Raw genomic sequence first — 21,055 nt, forward strand, 5'->3', positions numbered from 1 at the left:
GGCAGGGTATGCTCAGACGTGAGTCCCTTGCTCACTTTGCCACTGGATTCAAGCAAGCCTGGCTGAAGACGGCTGAAATGCCAGAACCCGGTCCTAGGAAGCTTGTTTTTGGTCCAGGGAAGGCATTGCTTGGCAGTTCGGGCTGGATTGTTCCCATGAGGCACAGGGTCAGACTGATTTGCATATGGCCATGTCTGAACTGGGGTGGCAGAGTGGGCTAAAGAACGGTGATGGATCAAACCCGGATCTGTTGACTGGGTGTGAGTGTTTGATTGGTTCTGATGCTCCGTCCATCACCACCCCCTTTTGTACCGGTTTAATAAAATCAAGACTTTTCTTTCACTAAAGCTACGATAATCACCATTATATTACAGAGATTTTAAACTAGCATGACTGACCACAAGTCTATGACCTGCCATAATGTGTGTCCTGGTGGCTTTTGACATTCTCCAAAACGGACACGTGTTCCAGTACTGAAATCCTAGCACTGGAGATGACCAGTGATGTACAGTTGAGCCTGGAGCAGAGTAGAACATGCCAGTGCCTAAAGCACTCTGCTTCATTTAACAGCACAAGACGCAGAGTTCAGACTTCAGCTACATGCCTGTGGTCTTGGACCACATCTGCTAACGGAGAATGAGTCTATAGAAAACAAGGACAGACAATTACACTCATATAAAACATGTTTTTTCGTTTACTGCTATGGATAAATACATATATTTTAAAATATTTCAATTTTTTTTTAGATAAAAATAAATTGTCAAATAATGACACATCCCAGCCATTTTAAAACGTTGCCTATTCAAAATACTGGTATTTGATAGTACGCTCCATGAAACAGTTTTAGTCAGCCTTTCTATAACATTGTTCCCTCGAACATCCGATATAGAAACAGCAGTGCTAAATCCATGATATGTTGAGGCATTATATAATTTGTAGTGATTTACATATAAAAATGTAAGATGTAAAGTAATACGAATATGACAACGTGATAAAAGTAAAAAATACATTCTCAGTGAATAATATTTTCATTAGCTATGTTAAAAAAATAATTGAAGGCCTTAATTCATAAAACATCAGATCATACAATAGCATGCATACATTACACCAGAACCGATGTTCTTTACAAATGTACTTTACAGACAAAGTACTGGATGAATAAATGTCCATTTGGCACTTTTATAGCTTAAAATAAGAGGGCTTGTTTGTAAGCCTAGTTCATCCAGTAGCCAAAGCCGCATTCTAGACTTTTTACGTATAGTTGCCTTCTTAAGAATTCAGTCTCTGGCCCTCTCCATCCAGAATCAAACCAATATCCTGCAAGTAGAAGAGATGAATACAATAAAGAGGTCTGTCTAAATTTCATTGGATAATAGCAGTGTGTTACAATTAAAATGCCATGCAAATAAATCATTCACATCAGTGACAGCTCCAACTGATATGTTAACACAGCAAATTCTAACTACAGAGCAAAACAACAACAGTAGTTATTTGCCCTCATTTAACTGAGACTGCTGCACATGTGATTAGACAAGTAGTGTTACCCTCAAGCAAGGGGATGTTGATGTCTTGCTGGAAGTTCATCTGTTCCTGACCCTTTCCAGCACTACTTCCTGCTATGGTGTGTTGCAAATCTTGGAGGCAGCAGAAGTGTTCAGCCCTCTTTCCTCCTGTAGTCTCTTCCCATGCCAGGGAGGGCCACAGGGTTTGCTGAGGATCTGCTGGTGATTGCTGAGCAACAGATGACAGACAGCCCCAGCCAGGCAAGGGGGCAGAGATCTTGCTCAATCTGGCCACTAGCGAGGATGCTCGACCTTCACTGTGGCCCTAGTAGTTTAAAGGGACTAGATGATCAACACATGCACACAGGTCTCCAACTCTTAAGCATCAGAAATGCTGAGGAACCTCCACCTGAGCTAAAGTTGAGCTCCAGTCACCCTCAATATTCGAAAAACCCTGCTGCCCACCTGGTAATGTCCTGGCTGAGTAATTTTGCTAATTTAAAGCCTGGACTGTGTAGAATTCAGATTAAGGTAGATTGTCTGTTTCTCTTGACATTCATTCTTGGAATTGGAGGGTATAAAGTGTGCCTCTATTCAGGAACGTGTGTTCAGAGTGTTCTAAAGGCACCACTCTCCTTTTGTAGGCAGGTAGAAACAGATTGCTTTCTGTGGACTGCTAACCATGGAACTGCCTTCAGCTTGGAGAAAGACATTCATCTGCCTTCACAATCTGCTCGCGCTGTCTATGCTAGCAAGAATCTAGTAGAAGACCCTCTTTTCTGCCCGCGATGGGCAAGCCACCCCCATAAAGGAAACCACCCATTCACTGACAGTGGACCACTGGGTTAGAGGTACATCTTACTTCAGAAACTTTGTGGCACTTTAGCATATCAACACTGATCTTTTAGAGGGATTATTGCAGCCTATTTTATTGCTGCTTTTCCTGCAGATTTTGCAATGTCTCTGCCACATTCAGATTCAGCTTGTTATCACACAGCAGACAATGTGTGGTTTCTAGCCTGCTCATATCAACAGACTAGGTCTTGCAGCCTTTCATGAGAGTTCGCAGCCCATATTGTCTCACTATCCCCCAGCATCAACAGTGTAGCCTCATCAATCTACTACATTCTACACTGACGGCGTAATGACCTGCATACTACCCTTATCGGCCACAAAGACCTCGCACCATATATGTGCACCACTGTTATACACCAACAGTGTGGCAGTACAGCCCTGAAGAAAAAACGAGCAAGGTATATTATTTGTGCCCAAGACCTACAGTTGGTAAGGCGTGGGGCATGTAGGGCCTTCTTTGGTCCACGAAAAGTCTAACTGCTCTTCACTTTTTAGGTAGCCTGCTGCTGAAATATCAAGAATTTCTCTAGCAAGGAGAAAAACTCGCTGGTGCCTAGCCCCACAGGCAGCCATTAATGGTACTGCAGTCTAAGAGCCGCTCACTGAGCACGTTTCCCATCCAGGACTGTTTCTTTAACTGGAATGAAGGTGTTCATGCTGGGTTTCCTCATACCTTACCTTGCACTGCTTAGACAATGGCTGTCCCTTAGAACCCCAGCTCTCTGCCACTATGATAGTTCCTGTTTCATACATAAGGAACACTGATGCGAGAAACAGATCTGGACATATTGATCCTGAATACTGGTTAGAGCATGGCTACTTTACCATTTTTCTCAGCTGCCCCTTTGTGAAATTCATATCTGGAGTACGGGGGATATTTATGGGGATGGTACTAGTTGTGTATGTCTTTGAAGAATTTTAAAGTTACTGGAGTGGTATTTCCTGACGAATGTGCAGGACATTTGCTGTAAGTTAAGTGATGAAGTTAGTCAACTAATACGGGGTCAGGAATATGAAAAAGTGAGTCTTTAAAAAGACTATAACATTTTTTTATTATGCCATAATTTGCAGGCTACATAAATTGGTGGTAGTCTTCCATTAAATGGCATTCTCGGATATAGGTCTGTTCGATGGTTTAATGTTCAGGCTACTGAACAGGCTATATGAGTGAAGGATTTTAGGCAAAAATATACACAGTACACCTTATGGACAATCTGCTAGTGATAAAATTACACTCACCCCTCTTAGAAAATCAGTGGGTGAAGCCCTAAGTGTCTTTGATAGATTAGCTACATAAGGAGATTTGAGGGGCACATTTTGGAGACGTCTTTGTATCCCCGGAGCGGTGGGTGAGGGATTAGAAATTTTCAATACTAAGGTTCAAAGGGGAGGTGATGATGAATAGCAATGTAAATCCATCCTTTATAGGCATTGGGGTTGTTTTTCAGAATCAATGTTCCGCTATTGTTTGTATTAAATTAAATATGGAGGGTGAATTTAGCACATACTTCTTTCCAGTTAAGTGTGTAGAGACAAATTTCCAGAGGCCAACGTCTGCAAGAACTAGAAGCACCCCATGGTAGCTAGAAGCTCCCTACCAATCTTCTGGATTCCATCACATGTCATACTATGGGAAGGTGCATTCACAGAGACTGCAGAATGCTACTATATCCCATTGAAGCAATCACAACTAGAAATCGCTCTATGACAATGGGTGCAGATGCAGAGTTAGTGATTTATTTTGGGGTGAAACGGACGGTCTCAAAATATGATAATGAGTTCTTTATCTACTTCGGCAAAGCATGTTACCAGAGACGCAGACTGAATAATGCAGTATCATCGTCCACCTGAGAGGTCGCTCTGCAAAATCCTTTGCATTTCTGAAGAATTTAAATCCATGTATCTCCCATTTAATTTTCCCAGCACACTGAGATGTCTATTTTGGAGTGCAGAGCTAATTAAGGAAGTTGTCCTATGCTGCACAACCACCCATCAGCGGAAGTTGAAGAATCTTTCACAGTAAAAAGATCTGTATTGAAGAAACTTTGCAAATGGCTCCCAACAAGAAGGACCATTTCATATAGCCCAATGCAAAGATCAAGGTATGGTTCAGCTACAGCTCGATGAGCAAAGAGCAATCCGGATTGATCTACCTACTTTATTTGTGGGACCAGAGAGAAGGAACTACCTCTTCATCGAAGGGTTAAAAACTCTTCAACAGCAGGTAGATGCTCCCAAGAGTGTCAAATCTTTGACTAAAGCACAGAAGAGCAGAAAAAAGAGGGGATGTGAGAGTGAACCAGAGGTACCCGAAAATACAGAGTGGCCAGAAAGCACTCAATGTTTGATGGATAGCTAAGCAAGGAATAACAGTGCAGTTCAGGCTCTGTTGGGCCTGGAGTAGCATTTCATAGTCCCAGGCCCCAGCTATACAAATCTGATACAGGTGGCAGAGGTTAACCACATACTACTGGTCACTTCCTAAGGGCTTAGCTGTTTAAGTTTTAAAAGAAGTGTTTGGTAAGAATACATTTGTGGTTTATGCCCAAATATGTCTGGACCAGGGCAGAATGATAATATTTATAGAATTCAAAATGAGAGCATTAAAAGGATGCAATATGCTACTTACCAGTATGCATCTGTTCTTGGCATGTAGAGCTGCAGATCTACACACTTGTGCATAGATCGCCATCTGGTGTTGGGCCCGGATGTTTGCAGTTGTTTTTCCTCTTGGAAAGTCTTTGGAAGTCACGAGGTCGGTGACTCCTCCTTTGGATCGTATTGCGCATGGGCTTCGGCTCCATCCTCAGATTGTTTTTCGCCAACAGGGAAAGATGGAGCGTAGTAATAACAGGAAAGATGCCCATGTGTGTTATATCTAAATAAGATCAACTGAAACAGATAAAGGTAGTGGGTGGGCGTGTGTAGATCTGCAGCTCTACATGCCAAGAACAGATGCATACTGGTAAGTAGCATATTCCGTTCGTGGCATATGAGCTGCAGATTACACACTTGTGCATAGATAATATAGCAGTACCCACCCTTAGCGGCGACCACCCGTATCTGTTGCAGTGGTTTGAAATAATGTTTTGAGTACAGCCTGGCCCACACTAGCCTGTTGCTTAGTTTGCACATCTACACAATAGTGTTTAGTGAAAGTGTGCGGTGTTGACCATGTAGCTGCTCTGCAGATATCATCTAATGGGATGTTCCCTAAAAATGCCATTGAAGCCCCTATTTTACGTGTAGAATGGGCTTTAGGGGGAATGGATAGCGTTTGCTTTGCGGTAGCAAATCTGAATGCATTTGACAATCCACCTAGCTATTCCCGACTTGGAGATGGGGTTGCCCTTGTGTGGTGGAGAGAAAGAGACAAACAGCTGTTTGGTCTTACGGAAAGGTTGTGTTCTCTGTATGTAGTAGAGTAAGGCTCTTTTGACATCTAGTGTGTGAAGAGCTCTCTCTGCAACGGTCTGTGGTTGCGAGAAGAATACTGGTAGTTCTACCGCTTGGTTTAGGTGAAAGGGAGAAATGACTTTAGGGAGGAATTTTGGGTTGGTACGGAGAACAACCTTGTTATGGTGCATTTGGAGAAAAGGTTCTTGAATGGTAAGTGCTTGTATCTCACTGACCCTTCTGAGGGAAGTGATGGATACAAGAAAAGCGGTTTTCCATGTTAGGAATTGAAGTTCACATTTGTGCAGAGGTTCGAAGGGAGGCCCCATTAGTCTGGTGAGAATGATGTTTAGGTTCCACACAGGTGAGGGTGGCAATCTGGGGGGAATTATTCTTTTAAGGCCTTCCATGAAGGCTTTAATGGCAGGTACTCTAAAAAGTGATAGCTGCTATGGCTGTGAGGTGCAGTCTAATAGACGTATAGGCTAGATTGCATCTTTGTAGGTGTAGTAAATAGCCTATGATGTGTTGAACGGAGACATCTAGGGGATTGATGGTATTGTTGTGACAATAGACAACAAAACGTTTCCACTTGGCGGCGTAGCACGCTCTAGTGGTGGGTCGCCTAGCTTCTTTGATGACGTTCATACAGTCAGGGGGAAGATTGATGCAACTGAATTCTAGGATTTCAGGAGCCAGATCGCTAGGTTGAGCTGAGCTGGGTCCGGGTGCCTGATCTCTCCATGGTTCTGGGTTAAGAGGTGTGGAGAGAGGTGTAACTTTTGGTGCGGTACTACCGATAGTTCCAGCAGTGTGGTGTACCACGGTTGTCTGGCCCAAGTTGGAGCTACTAGGATGAGAGTGAGGGAGTGTTGTTGTAGTTTGCGCACCACTAATGGAATGAGTGGGAGAGGCAGAAAAGCGTACGCAAATCTGCCTGACCAGTTCATCCATATCGCATTGCCTTTGGACAGTGGGTGTGGATATCTGGCGGCGAAGCTTGGGCATTTGGTGTTTGTGGGTGGCGAAGAGGTCTATCTGTGGATGCCCCCACATTTGAAAGTACGAGTGAAGAACTTGTGGATGTAGTTCCCAATCGTGGATCTGTTGTGTCTGTCTGCTGAGTAGATCACCGTAGTGTTTTGGACTCCTGGGACATGTTGGGCCAGGAGAAAGATTTTCTGGGGTATGGCCCATCTCCATATGCTCTGTGCTAGCTGAGAGAGCTGTGGAGAGTGTGTGCCGCCTTGTTTTTGTATATAGTACATGGCTGTCATGTTGTCTGTGCGGACTAGGACTGCCTTGCCTGAAATCTGTGTTTGAAAAGATTTTAGGGCTAAAAATATGGCTAGTAACTCCAGATGGTTGATGTAGAGTAACTTTTGTTGAGGTGTCCATCTGCCCTGCATGGTGTGATGTAATAGGTGAGCTCCCCAGCCGGAGAGCGATGTGTCCGATGTCAGTACTATCTGAGGAACCGGGTCAAGGAACGGTCGCCCTTTGGAAAGGTTTTTGGTGGTCCACCACTGCAGAGAGCGATGGGTACGACCGTCTACCAACACCAGATCCGTTAACTGACCCTGGGCCTGGTTCCATTGGCGCGCTAAGCACTCTTGGAGAGGACGCATCTGGAGTCTTGCGTGAGGTACTATGAATATGCAAGAGGCCATTATCCCGATTAGTTGCATAAACACTCGAGCTGGAAGCGAGTGTTAGACGTGAATTTTGCGCGTAGAGCCTGTATGCTTGTGATCCTGGCCGGACTGGGGTAGGCTAGCGCTTTTGAGGTGTCTATGGTGGCACCGAGGTATTGTTTTACGTGGAACGGTTGCAGATGGGACTTTGCCTGGTTTACCGTGAAGCCCAGTTGGTGAAGTAGCTGGATAGTGGCATGCGTGTGTTGTACACACTGGTTGTAATAAATGGCTTTTATTAGCCAGTCGTCTAGGTATGGGAAGACATGGATGTGTTGTCTCCTGAGGTGCGCTGCCACAACTGCTAGGCACTTGGTGAATACTCGTGGTGCTGTTGTGACTACGAATGGGAGTACTTTGAATTGATAGTGTTGGTTGTCCACTACAAATCTGAGGAATTTCCTGTGAGCGTTGTGTACAGGAATGTGGAAATAAGCGTCTTTTAGGTCTAAAGTGGTCAGGAAGTCGTTTTGGGAGAGCAGGGGAAGTACCTGCTGAAGTGTTACCATGTGAAAATGGTCTGAGTGTATGTATGTGTTTAGGGGCTGGAGGTCTAAGATGGGCCGTAGAGTCTCGTCCCTTTTTGGTATGAGAAAATATAGGGAGTAAACCCCCAGATTTCTTTGGTTGGTAGGAACGTGTTCTATCGCCCCTTTTTGTAGGAGGGAGATTACCTCCTGCTTTAGTAATGTTAGATGTTCGTGTGACATTGGGCGTTGTCTGGGTGGAATGTTTGGGGGGGTAGATATTAGTTCTAGGCAGTAGCCTGACCGAATCATTTGTGTTACCCGTTTGTCTGAGGTGATGGTAGCCCAGACATGAAGGAAATTTTGGAGTCTGCCCCCGACCGGAGTGGGATGGTCTGGAGGGAGTGGAGGGAAGTCATTGGGTAGGTGTGGAGGCAGAGCGGGCGGTGTTTGTCTTGCCTCTGCCTTTATTATTGTTGCCCCTGTAGCCGCCTCTTTGGTAAGCCCTTGTGAAGGTGGATTGAGTAGGAGCTTTATATGAAGTGGAAACGGTATCAGAGGAGTAGCCTCTGGATGTGCTCCGAAAGGAGGAACGGCGAAAGGAACGCCTGGGAGGGTGTGATTGTAAGGCTCCCATAGATCTGGCCGTGTCCGTGTCTTTTTTAATCTTTTCTAGGGCCTCATCCACTTTTGGGCCAAACAGATGTTCCTGGTCAAAGGGATGATTCAGGATGGAAGCTTGTACTTCTGGTTTAAATCCTGAGATCCTGAGCCAGGCATGGCGACGGAGGAGGATGCTAGTATTGATGGCCCGGGAGGCGGTGTCTGCTGCATCTAGGGCACAATGGATGGAGGTATTAGTGATGGTTTTGCCCTCCTGAATTAACTTGTTTGCCCTATTTTTGTATTTGTCAGGAAGGTGTTGCATTATGGCTTCTAGTTCGTCATAATGGGCCCTGTCATATCGTGCTAGTAGCGCTTGTGTATTGGCAATACGCCATATGTTGGCAGCTTGTGATGCTGTGCTCTTGCCGGATGCGTCCAAGAGTTTTGACTCTTTGTCAGGTGGTGGTGCTTCGCCTGACGCCTAGGAGTTGGCCCTCTTTCGTGCTGTGGACACTACCAGGGAATCTAGTGGTGCTGGCCCTCTGATGTAGGAGAGATCTGTAGGGGCGGCTTTATATTTCTTCTCGATGCGCGGGTTAATGACCCTGGCTCTAACTGGGTCTTTAAAGACCTCTGGCGCATGTTTTATAACGCCTTTGAGCATGGGCAGTATGGAGGTGGCCCTATGCGTAGTGTCGAAAGTATCGAGGAGGAAATCCTCCTCCACGGGGTCGGTATGGAGATCTAACCCGTGATAGTGTACAGCCCTTTGGAGTAAATGGTTGAACCCCAATGAGTCTTCTGGTGGGGATGGTCTCGAAGAATAGAGATCATCTTGTGGGACGTTAGGGATGCCAGGGATGTTATAGTCGTCCCATGGGTCTGGGGAGCCTGTGGGAGTAGGATCCCCTGTGGGTAAGTCATGGGGCATGTCCCCTGTGTCATCATATGTGTCGTCATGATCATCATCATCCGGAGGGGGTGTTGGGGAATGATGAGGAGGGGGTGGAGAAGGAGAAGGTGGAGGGGGTGGAAGAGGTGGGGAAGGTATTCTGAAAGGTGAGGTAGCAGAGTCCTTCCTTTTTGGAGGAAGAGCTGGGGCAGGTTTTTCCAGCTGTCTCTTTTTGATGCCGAGCATCAAATGTCCGGTTTTGGTTATTGTCTTTTGCAAGGGATCCGGTGTAATTAGTTCTTCTGAAGGTGGTTTATCCGTCGGCGCCGAAGGCATCGGGCCGTTGGTTTTCTGGCTTTAGTGTCCTGTTTGGAAGTATGCGGCTTGGAAAGGGCTTTTTGTTTGGTCGGTGCCGAGATGGGTTTCGGCTTCGAGATCTCGGTGCTGGTGGCCTTGTGTGCTTTTGTTGGTTCCGGGGATGGGGTCGGTACTGAGGAGCTGAAACTGGGTTTCGGCACAGAGTGTTTCGGTATGGGGCTCGGTGCCGAAGAGGAGGCCTATTTCTTTTTCGGTGTCGGTGCGGAGGAGTGTTTGTCGGCACCGACGGTGGGCTTGCTCGAGCCCGAGCCACCTGAATGCTTAATCAGCTTCTTTACCGGTCCCGAAGGTGCGGTGTGGGAAGCAGTGTCTTTGGTCTTACCTAGGCCCGGAGGCGAAGGCGTGACCAAAGCCTTTTTCGGTGCCGGCGAGGGCGTGGGGAGGGGGGGGGGGGGGGGGGCAAATTGGTACTCACGACCCTCTGTGCCGGTGTGATGTCCTCCACATCTGAATCATCGGCTTCGGAGGCGCTGACTAGGCCCTCGTCGGTGTGGTGTTCTTCTGGAGCGTCGACGCCCTCTCCGAAGATGTCATCTCGGATTGCCGTCGACGAGTGTGCCATGGTTCTTCTTGCCCTTCGGTCTCGAATCATTTTCTTGGACCGGAAGGACTTGCACGCCGGACAGTCTCGAGCCTCGTGTTCAGGGGAGAGGCAGAGATTACATACTTCGTGGAGATCGGTGTGGGGGAATTTGGACCCCCATCGAGGGCACTTCTTGAAGGGAGTCCTTTCCATTAGCCAGGACCGGAGCATGGGTAGGCCCGGAGGCCGGCGTCGACGACTGGAATCGAAGGTTCTTGATCGATGAGAGCCGCGTCGAGTGTGGGGATCGCGATCGAAACATTACCGCAAATTGGGGTGAGGATTGCGCGTCAATTGAACTGGAAACCTGTTCGGAACCGGAGCGCGAAGATCACATCCGAGCCCGATGGCGGAAAAAAAAAACAATCTGAGGATGGAGCCGAAGCCCATGCGCAATACGATCCAAAGGAGGAGTCACCGACCTCGTGATTTCCAAAGACTTTCCAAGAGGAAAAACAACACAAACATCCGGGCCCAACACCAGATGGCGATCTATGCACAAGTGGGTAATCTGCAGCTCATATGTCTCGAACATATATTTAATTGAGTTCTGGAAGAAGAAAATAAAGTACAATGTAAAATTCCGTGGAGAGAGAACCAGTATGGAGGCAATTTAGATTAAAGATCAGTATAGGTTGGTCGGTCAAAAGGACAAAGCATTAACCAATAATATATATTTTTATCAAAGATTTCACAATCAGTGAAAGTGCCATGCAAAAAAAGTAAACAAGAGGTGAGGGCTTCTGCACACTCACTGGCTGTGTCCAGGGCACTCCAGTGTGCTCTCAGGTTTAAGGCCGATGCTTACTCCTGGCACTTCCCATTCATTAACCCTCGGATCAGGCTTCCGCCCAAGCCTCGGGTCATTGTGTGTGTGTGTGAGGCCTCCAGCCACCAAAGCCAGCCTCTTCAGCATGGATGGACAGGCGACTCAGAGGAGGCCTTTGTGTCAATTAAACTGTCTTGTGTTTCCTTGGGTCTTAGTAGATGTGCCCCCTGGCCATTCTTCACCTCTCTCCCAGATGACCCCATTATGTTCACATAGCTCCTCTCCATCAGGATAGGGCTCACATCCAGTGTTTGCCTCTCCGATGCAACCAGGTGGATGCAATGAGGGTGGTATGGTTGTGAAGGGGTGCTTACCACTATCTATTTATCACTCACCGACTCTTAGCGCCTCTGCAAGGGTTCTCAAGGGAGTCTAACACTCACTTCTTGCTCCAGCCTCAGCCATACACCCATGGAGGGTTTCATGGAGCTGACGCGCTTCTTGATGTCTTGGGGTTCTGTTTTGCATTCCATACACTTCAAAATATGACAAACATGGTCAAGATTTATTTCTATTTTTAAAGAGAGGTAGGGGCGTGATCTACAGTTCTCTGTATCCATTTTTATTTTGCTTACAGCTTTGCCCCCAAACTTCATCTTGACATGACATAGTGACTCCTTGAGGACTAAGGGTCCTGAATAGAAAGATCCTGTTACTTCTCCTCAAACCTTCAGGGAGGCATCTGTTAGCAAAGTCTCTTGTTTTTAAGGTTCTCAACTAGGAAATTTTGTCTGGTGCTCTACACTTTGGTCCACCAATCTCAAGATAGAAGCATATGCCTAAAATCTCAAACTTGTTGTTTCAATTCCCTCGTATCTGTGCCAGCTGGAACTACCAGCACATGTGGAAAGCCCTTATTGTGCAGCTTGGCTTGAGGAATCAGGTAAATGCCAGAGGATAGTGATGATGCCACCTTCTTCACTTTAGTAGTCAGAGTCGATCTGAGATACTGAATCTTACTCTGAAATATCAGACAACTCTCCATAGATGGGGGAAACAGTATCAGAAGACAATGACAAGAGTCTCAGTGTAAAAAATAACAGTCAAGTTTGAGAAAAAGAATGTGACAGATGGAGGCCAGCCCTAGGCATAGTCCAAGAAATATGGAATCTGCGGCCTATGTGGAACAGGCAGAATAGGGACCTCCCATGGCACATTTAGAGATAAGAGTCCATTCTGGGCCTGGTATTAGCCATGGTGCTGGGATATGCGCCACCTTAAAGTGCAGAGCCAAGATAAAATGTTGACTGCCTTTCTCCGATGGCTCTTGATATCATGAGCGGTTCCAATGTCCAGTCTGGTGGAAGGGGATTATTCGAAGGTTCTGAACCTGGGAAGTTTCCGTCATTGGGAAACTGTTTGATTGACCTTTTCAAACAAGTAGTGAGAATTATACATTTAAATGCATTCTGTGCGGTTTATTATACAAATAAGCCCTCTGACAAACTGCCTATTGTCAAGTTATCTACTACCTTTTACAGCTAAACCTCTTCCGTGTTCACCCCCTCTGTCCATGCTCCATGATATCAGTCCTACTTTGTGATGCCGTCAGTCTTGCATTTTCCATTGCCCTTCTCCTCTAAACCAAAATAAAGCAATTGGCAAAAAAATTCTTAACAGATTCATTGCGGTCAATTACGCAAGCAGGCATAATAGCCCATTCAGAGCCCTATGTGCTTATAAACTGTTGTACTATGCCGATTTGAAGAGCACGTTATCACCCGGCAGGGTAACCTGGTCCTGAGCAGGTGTGAGTTTAGGCACACATAGGGCATAGGGTCTAGTGAGACTACTTGAAAAGCCAAGACTTCAGCTTTTTGGGGAAATCAAGAAGTGAGGAGGAGGCTCTTATGTGTAGCGTCAGGTCATTCCACACTTTAGGAGCAATGTAGGAGAACGCTTGCCCACCAAATCTGGTTTTCTGTATGTGCGGGATTTGTGCAAGTTGGAGTCCGGACGAGCGGAGGTGTCTGGAAGGTTTGTGAAAGCAGATGTGGTCATTGAGGTATACTGGGCCAGCGTTATCTAGTGCCTTGAAAGTGCGGGTGAGGTGTTTGAATTGTGCTGGTTTGCGAATCGGGAACCAGTGGAGCTCCTTCAGGGGTGATGCGAGTGCAGCGTGGGAGGTTGAGAATGATTTTAGCCACCGAGTTCTGAATGGTCTGCAGCCTTCTGCTGAGTTTTTTTGCATTCTGCACATATAGTGCCATATGCACACATCCATTCAACGCAAAGGCGAGCGGTGGTGGGGGTTTGGTTCAATTTCCCTGATTATGGATGGTTGTCCTCTGGGTTAGTTTTTTTCCCATAAAAAGAAAGGTCCCCACAGCGATTAACCTAAAACTGCAATACTGGTCACCTTCAGAGTACATCGGTCCCTAAGGTCGAGACCTCTTAACTCAAGTTGGACCAGTTCCGCCTCCTGTTCTTATACAGCACGGCTCCAAACTTCCACTTCCTTCCAAGAAGGCTGCAATGAATCCTAGTTTTAGTCATCAGAAGGTCAGCAGAATTTAACTTAGCTCTATTCATGGGATCTGTAGTCCTGCAGGTATAATGATTTCAAGCTGATGAATTTAGCTAACATCAGAATGTTTCTGTGGAGAAGACGTGTCCAGCAAACAGACTCAATCAGTTAAATGGAGGAGGAAGCCTCTGTGCACATTTTGTGTTGTTGTAGAAATCTGAGGCCACAATTTAGAAAAAGTGCATCGAAATTTGGCAATTTATTATTCAGCTAAGTTTTGCTCTTATCTGTAGACACTGAAAGAGAGTGCGCCCAATCGACAAGCGCATGATTCATCCACTTTGCTCACTCACTATTTATTTGTACACAAGTAATTGAGAAGAAGAAAAAATATCAGGATATGGCTATTTCGGACAGAAGTCTATGCGAAAGAGAAAAGAGGCCAGTTACATTCATGTTCCTTGGAGTCCTAGCAACTAGCTGTTAAGATTGACTGGTAATGGTCTTTTGTTACCTAGATTCGAATGGTGGTTACTAAGTCCTAGCACTACCGACTTGAGATCCTTTGCCGCGCACTGGCATCTTTCACAGTCTGAAGGTAGAAATGGAGCCGCTCTAGTCATCTCTTCAAGGCGCCCCGGTGAGTGCATGCTCAACTGCTTGCAATGCCTACCTAAGGCAACAGCCTTACCAGCCATAGGCAGGCCATCTTCCCAGACTACACTGGCTCTCTCTAAGAGAGAGAGACAACAAGCATTTACTGTTGCACCCAAAACTCTCAGACTAGTTCTGCTCTTCTAGCCACCCTATTTGAGTTTCAAATACCTGTGTGCTTCCTTCACTCTGCCGTAAAAGACTTAATTACAATAAGTACATTTCTTTAAGCATGCATAGGCGGTGGTGCACATGCCATAAGAGTACTTCAGCGTTGCACTCCATTGTGACACTGCGCGGACAGTGGTTGTCACTTCGTGTTCAATAAGATTCAAGACATGGTTACTCTCTGAGTTTTCTTGCTCAATGCAGCACAGAGCAGTTGGTTCTTCTTACACCCAGAACTTATAATTGCTATGCTCGCAGTTCTATCCGTAACAAATATAGAAGGACGCACTTGATGCAGCTCCTGCACCCATGCGTGTCAAATTTGGAAAGGAACAGTGGCTCCTCTGGGGGCAATAAGTGAAAGATACATTTGGGAACAACATAAATAAAAGGTGTGTATATTGACTGCCATTATATCCAATCAACACTCCTGATAATACCTCACTTCAGTGCCAACGTAAGGATATGCGGGGCCCAGTGCGAGGTGTATATTGGGGGCCCCTTGTTTGGAGTAACTTTGAATTTATTGTCCCTTTTAACCACATTCAAGTACTCTTGATGCAAACAATATTAAATGATATGTTAACCGTCACAAACCGGGCACACAAAACAGCCGAAAGCTCATGCTGCCTGGACCCCTCTATCCACATATTATTTATAAAATAGCTTGAACAAGCACTGATCACGCCATTTCATTTTCTATTTGGATCTAGGGCCCTTATGTATTTAAACATTAAACAGTTTTTACTTGCAAATTTTTATACGAAGTTCAGCTTGTTACTCCCACTGTAGGAACAACATATTAAGGGTGACTTATCAGATGTTTAGTGGACTAGCGCACAATATTAAAACAAAAAAAAGCCTACTGCGCATATCACTTGACACTGTAGTTATAGTTGGCGAATATTTGTAGTTTACAAATACGTCCCCTTCACTACTGTCGCTTTTACTGCAATAATGAAAATCAAATCGCTGCTCTGACGAATTTCACCACTCCAGTGGCTAACAGATAAAACTTTGTCCCAATTTCTCTTCCCCTGCCTTGTCCCTCTTCTCTTTTTCAGTGTGCACTTCTCAGGCTAGACAGTGACCTGTTACGGTGCTGAGTTAGATAAACTGGAGGAGCCAGGATACAGGGGATGCACAGAGACCCAAGAGATCAATCTATGAAGAGACTTGAAGCAGAGGGAGGGAGAGAGTTGATATCCATAGATACAAGTGGTAGGGAGACAAGTAAAGTAAATAGAAAAAATTGAGCTAGCCAGAAGAAAAGATAACGAGAGGTAGAAAGTATCGTACGTAGAGAAATAGGTACATTTTTAGAATGCTGGAGAGTGAGAGAGAAACAGAGAGAGAGAAAGAGAGAGATTGGGCGAACGAAAACTAGACAACTGGGGTACAGTACTCAAAGAAGTGAGGATGCAAGGAAGGTTACACAGAGAAAGAGACACACGAGAAAAAGTTAAAAGTAGTGAAAGGTAGACGTAGACAGAGAGACATGAGGAAAATCAAAGAGGCTCAAGGTAGAGAGAGAGCAAAACGATAAGCTGTATAGAAAAACAGGTTAGGTAAAGAGTAATGGGGAAGAGAGAAAGGAAGAAATAGAGGTCAAGGGTAGAGAAGAGAAATGTGGTGTACAGTGAAAAAAGGAAGCCGAGCAGCATACGTAAAATACAGTAAGAAAGGTGAAGTTTGTACAGAGGTAGAGAATTAGGAGATAGAAAAAGAGATAGTGAGGAAGCCATTTAAAAAAAAAAATAATAATAATTGAGAGAGATTGTTAAGATGAAGAGCGAGTTGAGATAGAGAAAGAGGTCAAGAGAAAGATTTGTGTGAGAGAGAGGGGGAGGAGTTGATCGAGAAAAAAAGGGGCAGAAGGACAGCAGTAGGGAGAAAGGGGACAGATATTTAGAGAGGTGAAGGAAAGGAAACAGACATGGAAGTAAAAAGGATAGGTGAGGTAGTAAACAAATGGTGAGATAACGGACAGGAGAGAGAGAGAGAGAGAGAGAGAGAGAGAGAGAGAGAGAGAGAGAGAGAGAGAGAGAGAGAGGGGGGTGGGCTAAAGGTGAGATAGCCAGAGAAATGTGAGGTGGAGAGAAAAACGAGCTAGAAACGTCGGAGGTGAGACGGGGCGAAACTGAAAGACATGTAGGATGAGAGAGAGGGGTGAGGCAAGACAGGGATGAGGCTGTGTGAGAAGTAAAGTAGATGGGAGAGAGATACTGAGAGGTTAGATAGAAAAAGTCAGTGAAGTCAGACCGAGTGATGAGGTGTAGAGAGAGGTGATCACACGATATAGACTTAGAGTGATCATTGATCAAGAGTGACATGAGAGATGAAGTTGAGATGAAGTTGAGTGAGGTATACTGGTTGTTTTGATAGAGGCGAGGAAGACATACGCGAGGTAGAGAGATAGGCAGAATGCAGATACACAGAGGTTATGCGGGAGATTAAGATAGAAGAGATGAGGTGACTCAAGGAGAGAGAAATGACAACGATTTTTTTTCAATACAATTGTCAACTGCCTGGGAGTGGGAGGGTTAAGGCTGGGCAGGGCGGGCCAGCATACTAAGGGGCAGATGTATTCTTTTTTGTGCAATGCAGTGCAGCAACCAAAGCTGCAACACTGTTACACTAGGGGGAGAGAGCAGCGCAGGGTCACAGTTGTTAAGATCTCCTGCGCACTAGCCCTGTGTCTAGCACCACACATGACCTCTGCACCACGTGCAGGTGTGTGTGCATGCTAACACAGGAGTTGTACAGGTCGCACGCCTTCAGTACAAAATCCTATGACAAATTCTGAACCAGTCCACACATTGTGCTGTACAGTGCAGCAGATGTAATTTGTGGAGGATTCAGCGAAATTAAACCATTTCTCCATGTTGGCACCTGCTTCAAGCAGGCAGTGTCCTTTGATGCAAAGCCTGGCTAGCCATCTTAGTAGATGAGGCTTTGTATCAAAACTATGGCCCGAGCAGTAACGCTCCCTAGATGCAAAGTGCTATTTGCACTAGAAAGGGCACATTTCACTCGCAGAATTCCTTCAGTGCTAGAAAGTAGATACCCTTGTAAGCGCTTGTGTCACTTTGCTTGACATTGTTGCAGTGTAAACCCTTAGTAAATCTGGCCCCCTGTTTCTGTTTCGCATGCTCGGCTGTCAAATAAATAAAAAAATGACGGTATTTTCGACTGGCTCACTCATTTTACTTGGTGGTCCAGGGCTGGTTTTAGCACTGGTAGCGCCTGTAGCGATAATCTTTTTGGCACCCTCCCCCATGCCGCCCATCTCTCCATAGCTCCTCTTTCACATACATTTGATTTGTTTTAAAGTGCTGGTAAAGGCTGGCTTTACTAATCCACTCCTCTATCAATAACATACAGATCTTTCTTTGCAGAAGGCATATTAACTGTTTGCGCTAATTCATGGCGAGTCACAACTTCCACTAGACAATTTAAAATAGATTTTTCTTTCTTGCAGGAACATCAATCACAAGATTTATCTTGACATTTATTGCTGCTTGAAATCTGGACGCACTAAGAACTCTGCATCTGGTGCTTTTAAATCGTAAGTTATTGCTAAACACAGCCCCCCCCCCCCCCCCGCGGTCAGTGCATCCCCCCGCCAGGTCAGCGCCCAGTGCAGCCGCACCGTACGCGCCCTCTAAAGCCGGCCCTGTGATGGTCCCTTCGAAGGTGGGGGCCGTAGGCAATTTGTCTGCTATGCCCATGTCTTAAAACACCTCTGCCAGGCTGCAGCACAAGCTGAATATTAGCCTGGTTAGTCTTCCAGGCAGGGAGATGCATTCTGGTCCTATTTCAGTTAGCTCAATGCAACAGGACGCATCTTCTCAAGGCTTCCTGCCCGGATATTTAAAACTCACAGTGAAAGTACTCTGATAATGTGCACCTTGTTAAAACAAGAATGGACGACTTGGGAGGAGGAGCCTAGCGCGCATCCAAGATGGTCGCGTGAGCACAGGGCTCCCCGGACCCTCGCTGCTCCTCGTAATTTATCCTGACTTTATCCTGACTTGGTTGATGGAATCTGGAAGACGAATGTTGGCTGAACACTAAACTCCTTTCGGAAACCAAATCGGACCTGGCAATCCTGAGTTATGGTGGTTTGAACTTTTGAGGCCCAACCGATGGCTGTGCCCGATGCGAAGGTGATCTGTGGAGCCGGGGCGTAGTTGAACAACAACGGCAGCGGGGCTGTGCCAGTGGCCGTCACATCACTTTCGGTTTCACTTTTGGATCTCTGAGGGGCTGGACAGTGGAATTGCTTGGTGCGACTGGGCTTTCACTTTGCCTTCGCTTGATGCCTGTGTCTTCGCCTGCTACCAGTGTGCCCATCGACGGTGGTCCCTTCGCTCCGCCACATTGCGGCCTCTGGTGCGGCCCGCGTCTGCTTGGCCAGTGCCCCCTCGACGCTTCCTCGGTGGTCCCCTTCAGCGAACGTGGTTCTCATGGGAGGCAAGGGAGACCCCGAGAGGCGTAAGACCAAGACATCCCTACGTGGGGGACCGGTCCAGACGAACATGGACCGCTACACTCAGGGTAAAGGATCCCCCGGGACGGCCAGTGTCCCCCCGGATGATGCCAGTGGTGGCCCGTCCATTTCTCCGGATCTGTCCCTGCAGGACATCATGGGCGCCATTAATGGCATCAGGGAGACCATCGCTACGCAGTACGAGGCCTTGGCCCGTAAAATCGACACGGTGGCCATTGATGTTACGCTAATCCGGGCGGATCTCTCTAAGACCAACGAGAGGGTTCAATCGCTGGATGTACGGACGTCCTCCCTTGGTACGGACGTGTCGGACCTGCAGACTACTCTCGGCGATCTCAAGTCGGCCAACGATCTGATGGCCCGGCGGCTGGAGGACTTCGAGGGACGGGCTCGACGCAATAACATCCGCGTCATAGGCGTTCCGGAGACCTCCGACAACCGCCCGGTTGATCTCATGGTTGAGGAGCTCATCCTCGAACAGCTTGCCCCCGCTGGCCTGAGTAAGTTCTTCGCCGTGGAGCGGGCCCATCGAGTTCCAGGTGGTCGGCTGCGACCGGGGCCCCCCCCCCCCCCCGAGGCCTATTGTTGCGAAATTTTTTCATTACAGAGACCGAGATGCGATTCTGCAGGCCTCACGGGTCCATGGCCCGGTCCGATATGAGAACTCGTCCATTAACTTTTTCCCGGACTTCACCCAACTAGTCCAGAAACAGCGGATGGGCTTCCAGGGGGTGAAGCGTCGTCTCCGGGACCTCGGTCTCAAGTACTCTATGCTTTTTCCTGCTAGGCTCCGAGTGGAATATGAAGATCGGACTACCTTTTTTGACTCTCCTGCGACTGTGAGTGACTGGCTGGATTCGCTGCCGGACCGGGGTGACCGGACTGGGCCCTCTGCCGGTACCGAGGGTGGCGGGTCTCCTTCGGAGTGACTTTTGGTCCTTGACTTTGCCATTTTGTATTGTTCGGCTGGGTTCTACTTCTTTTGTGCATTTTGTTTCATTATGATCTGTGTGGGGGGCGGGCGGGGACGGGTCCCTTTCCTCCTCCGGGGTCTTTTCGTAGAATGGGGTTTGTAGGGCGACAGGCACACTGCAAGTTGGGGTGGTTTTTTGGACCGCAGGGGTGCAGGGTGGGGGGTGTTGGATTCGGGGGGGGGTTGGTGGGTGGGTGGGGTTGTTTGGATTTGTGTTTTTTGTTTTCAAGGCGAGGTATTGGCTCTGGTTCAGTTTCGGGTGTTGCGCTATTTGCTAGGGGACCTTTGATCTACTGGAGGGGATGGGGGGGGGACGGGTTGAGATTGATGTCTTGGAACGTCAACGGATTGGGGGACCGTATCAAAGGGGGTGTTGTGCTGCAATATTTGCGTCGTCTGACTCCTGATGTGGTGTTCTTACAGGAGACGCATCTGGTTGGTAATGTTTGTCATGCCATGAACAGGGGGGGATACCGACTCGTGGCCCATTCTGGTTTCACCACTGGTTCTAGAGGGGTAGGCATTCTCCTGCGATCTTCACTTCCGTTAGAGATCACCAGGGTAGTCCTAGACGATAGAGGGCGCTATGTGGCTCTGACTGGGAGGTGGGAGGGGCAGTCCCTTTCCTTGATCTCGGTCTATGTTCCCCCGGGCCTCCAGAACTCCACCTTCTCAGACTTGGGTCGTATGCTGCTTGGGCTTCCTGACAGTCTTTTGCTTATGGGTGGAGACTTTAATTCGGTTGTCTCGGGTGACCTGGATCGCCACCCGCCCAGGGCCCTCCCTGCTGCCCAGGCGTGGCTCGGCGGACTCCTGGAGACCTTCGGTCTGGTGGATTGTTGGAGGTTAATGCATCCGACACAGTGTCAGTACACATTTCACTCTGGGGCCCATGGGAGTCTCTCCAGATTGGATTATTTTCTTATGCCCGCGGCCCAGACTGCCCGGATTCGAGAGGTTAAACACCTGGCCCGGGGTATCTCTGATCATTCCCCACTGTGGTTGCATTTTGACACTGGGACGCGGTCCGCTGGGCGGATCGCTCCTATTAACCCTTGGTACCTGCGAGACCCCAAGA

General features: G+C 47.1%; 1 protein-coding gene across 5 annotated transcripts in view; it reads right to left on the bottom strand.

Annotated features, from left to right (window-relative positions):
* Positions 1-676: 676 nt before the first annotated feature.
* Positions 677-21,055, bottom strand: part of CCDC62 (coiled-coil domain containing 62) — a 139,341-nt gene continuing 118,962 nt past the window's right edge. For all 5 annotated transcript variants that reach the window (XM_085633602.1, XM_085633600.1, XM_085633601.1 and 2 more), the window contains one exon: positions 677-1,317. In XM_085633602.1, the coding sequence (XP_085489728.1) occupies positions 1,270-1,317 (48 nt within the window). In that variant the 3' untranslated portion in view covers positions 677-1,269. The remainder of the gene's footprint in view (positions 1,318-21,055) is intronic.

Source organism: Triturus cristatus, chromosome 11 (assembly GCF_964204655.1).
Source record: "Triturus cristatus chromosome 11, aTriCri1.1, whole genome shotgun sequence".
Lineage (NCBI taxonomy): Eukaryota > Metazoa > Chordata > Amphibia > Caudata > Salamandridae > Triturus > Triturus cristatus.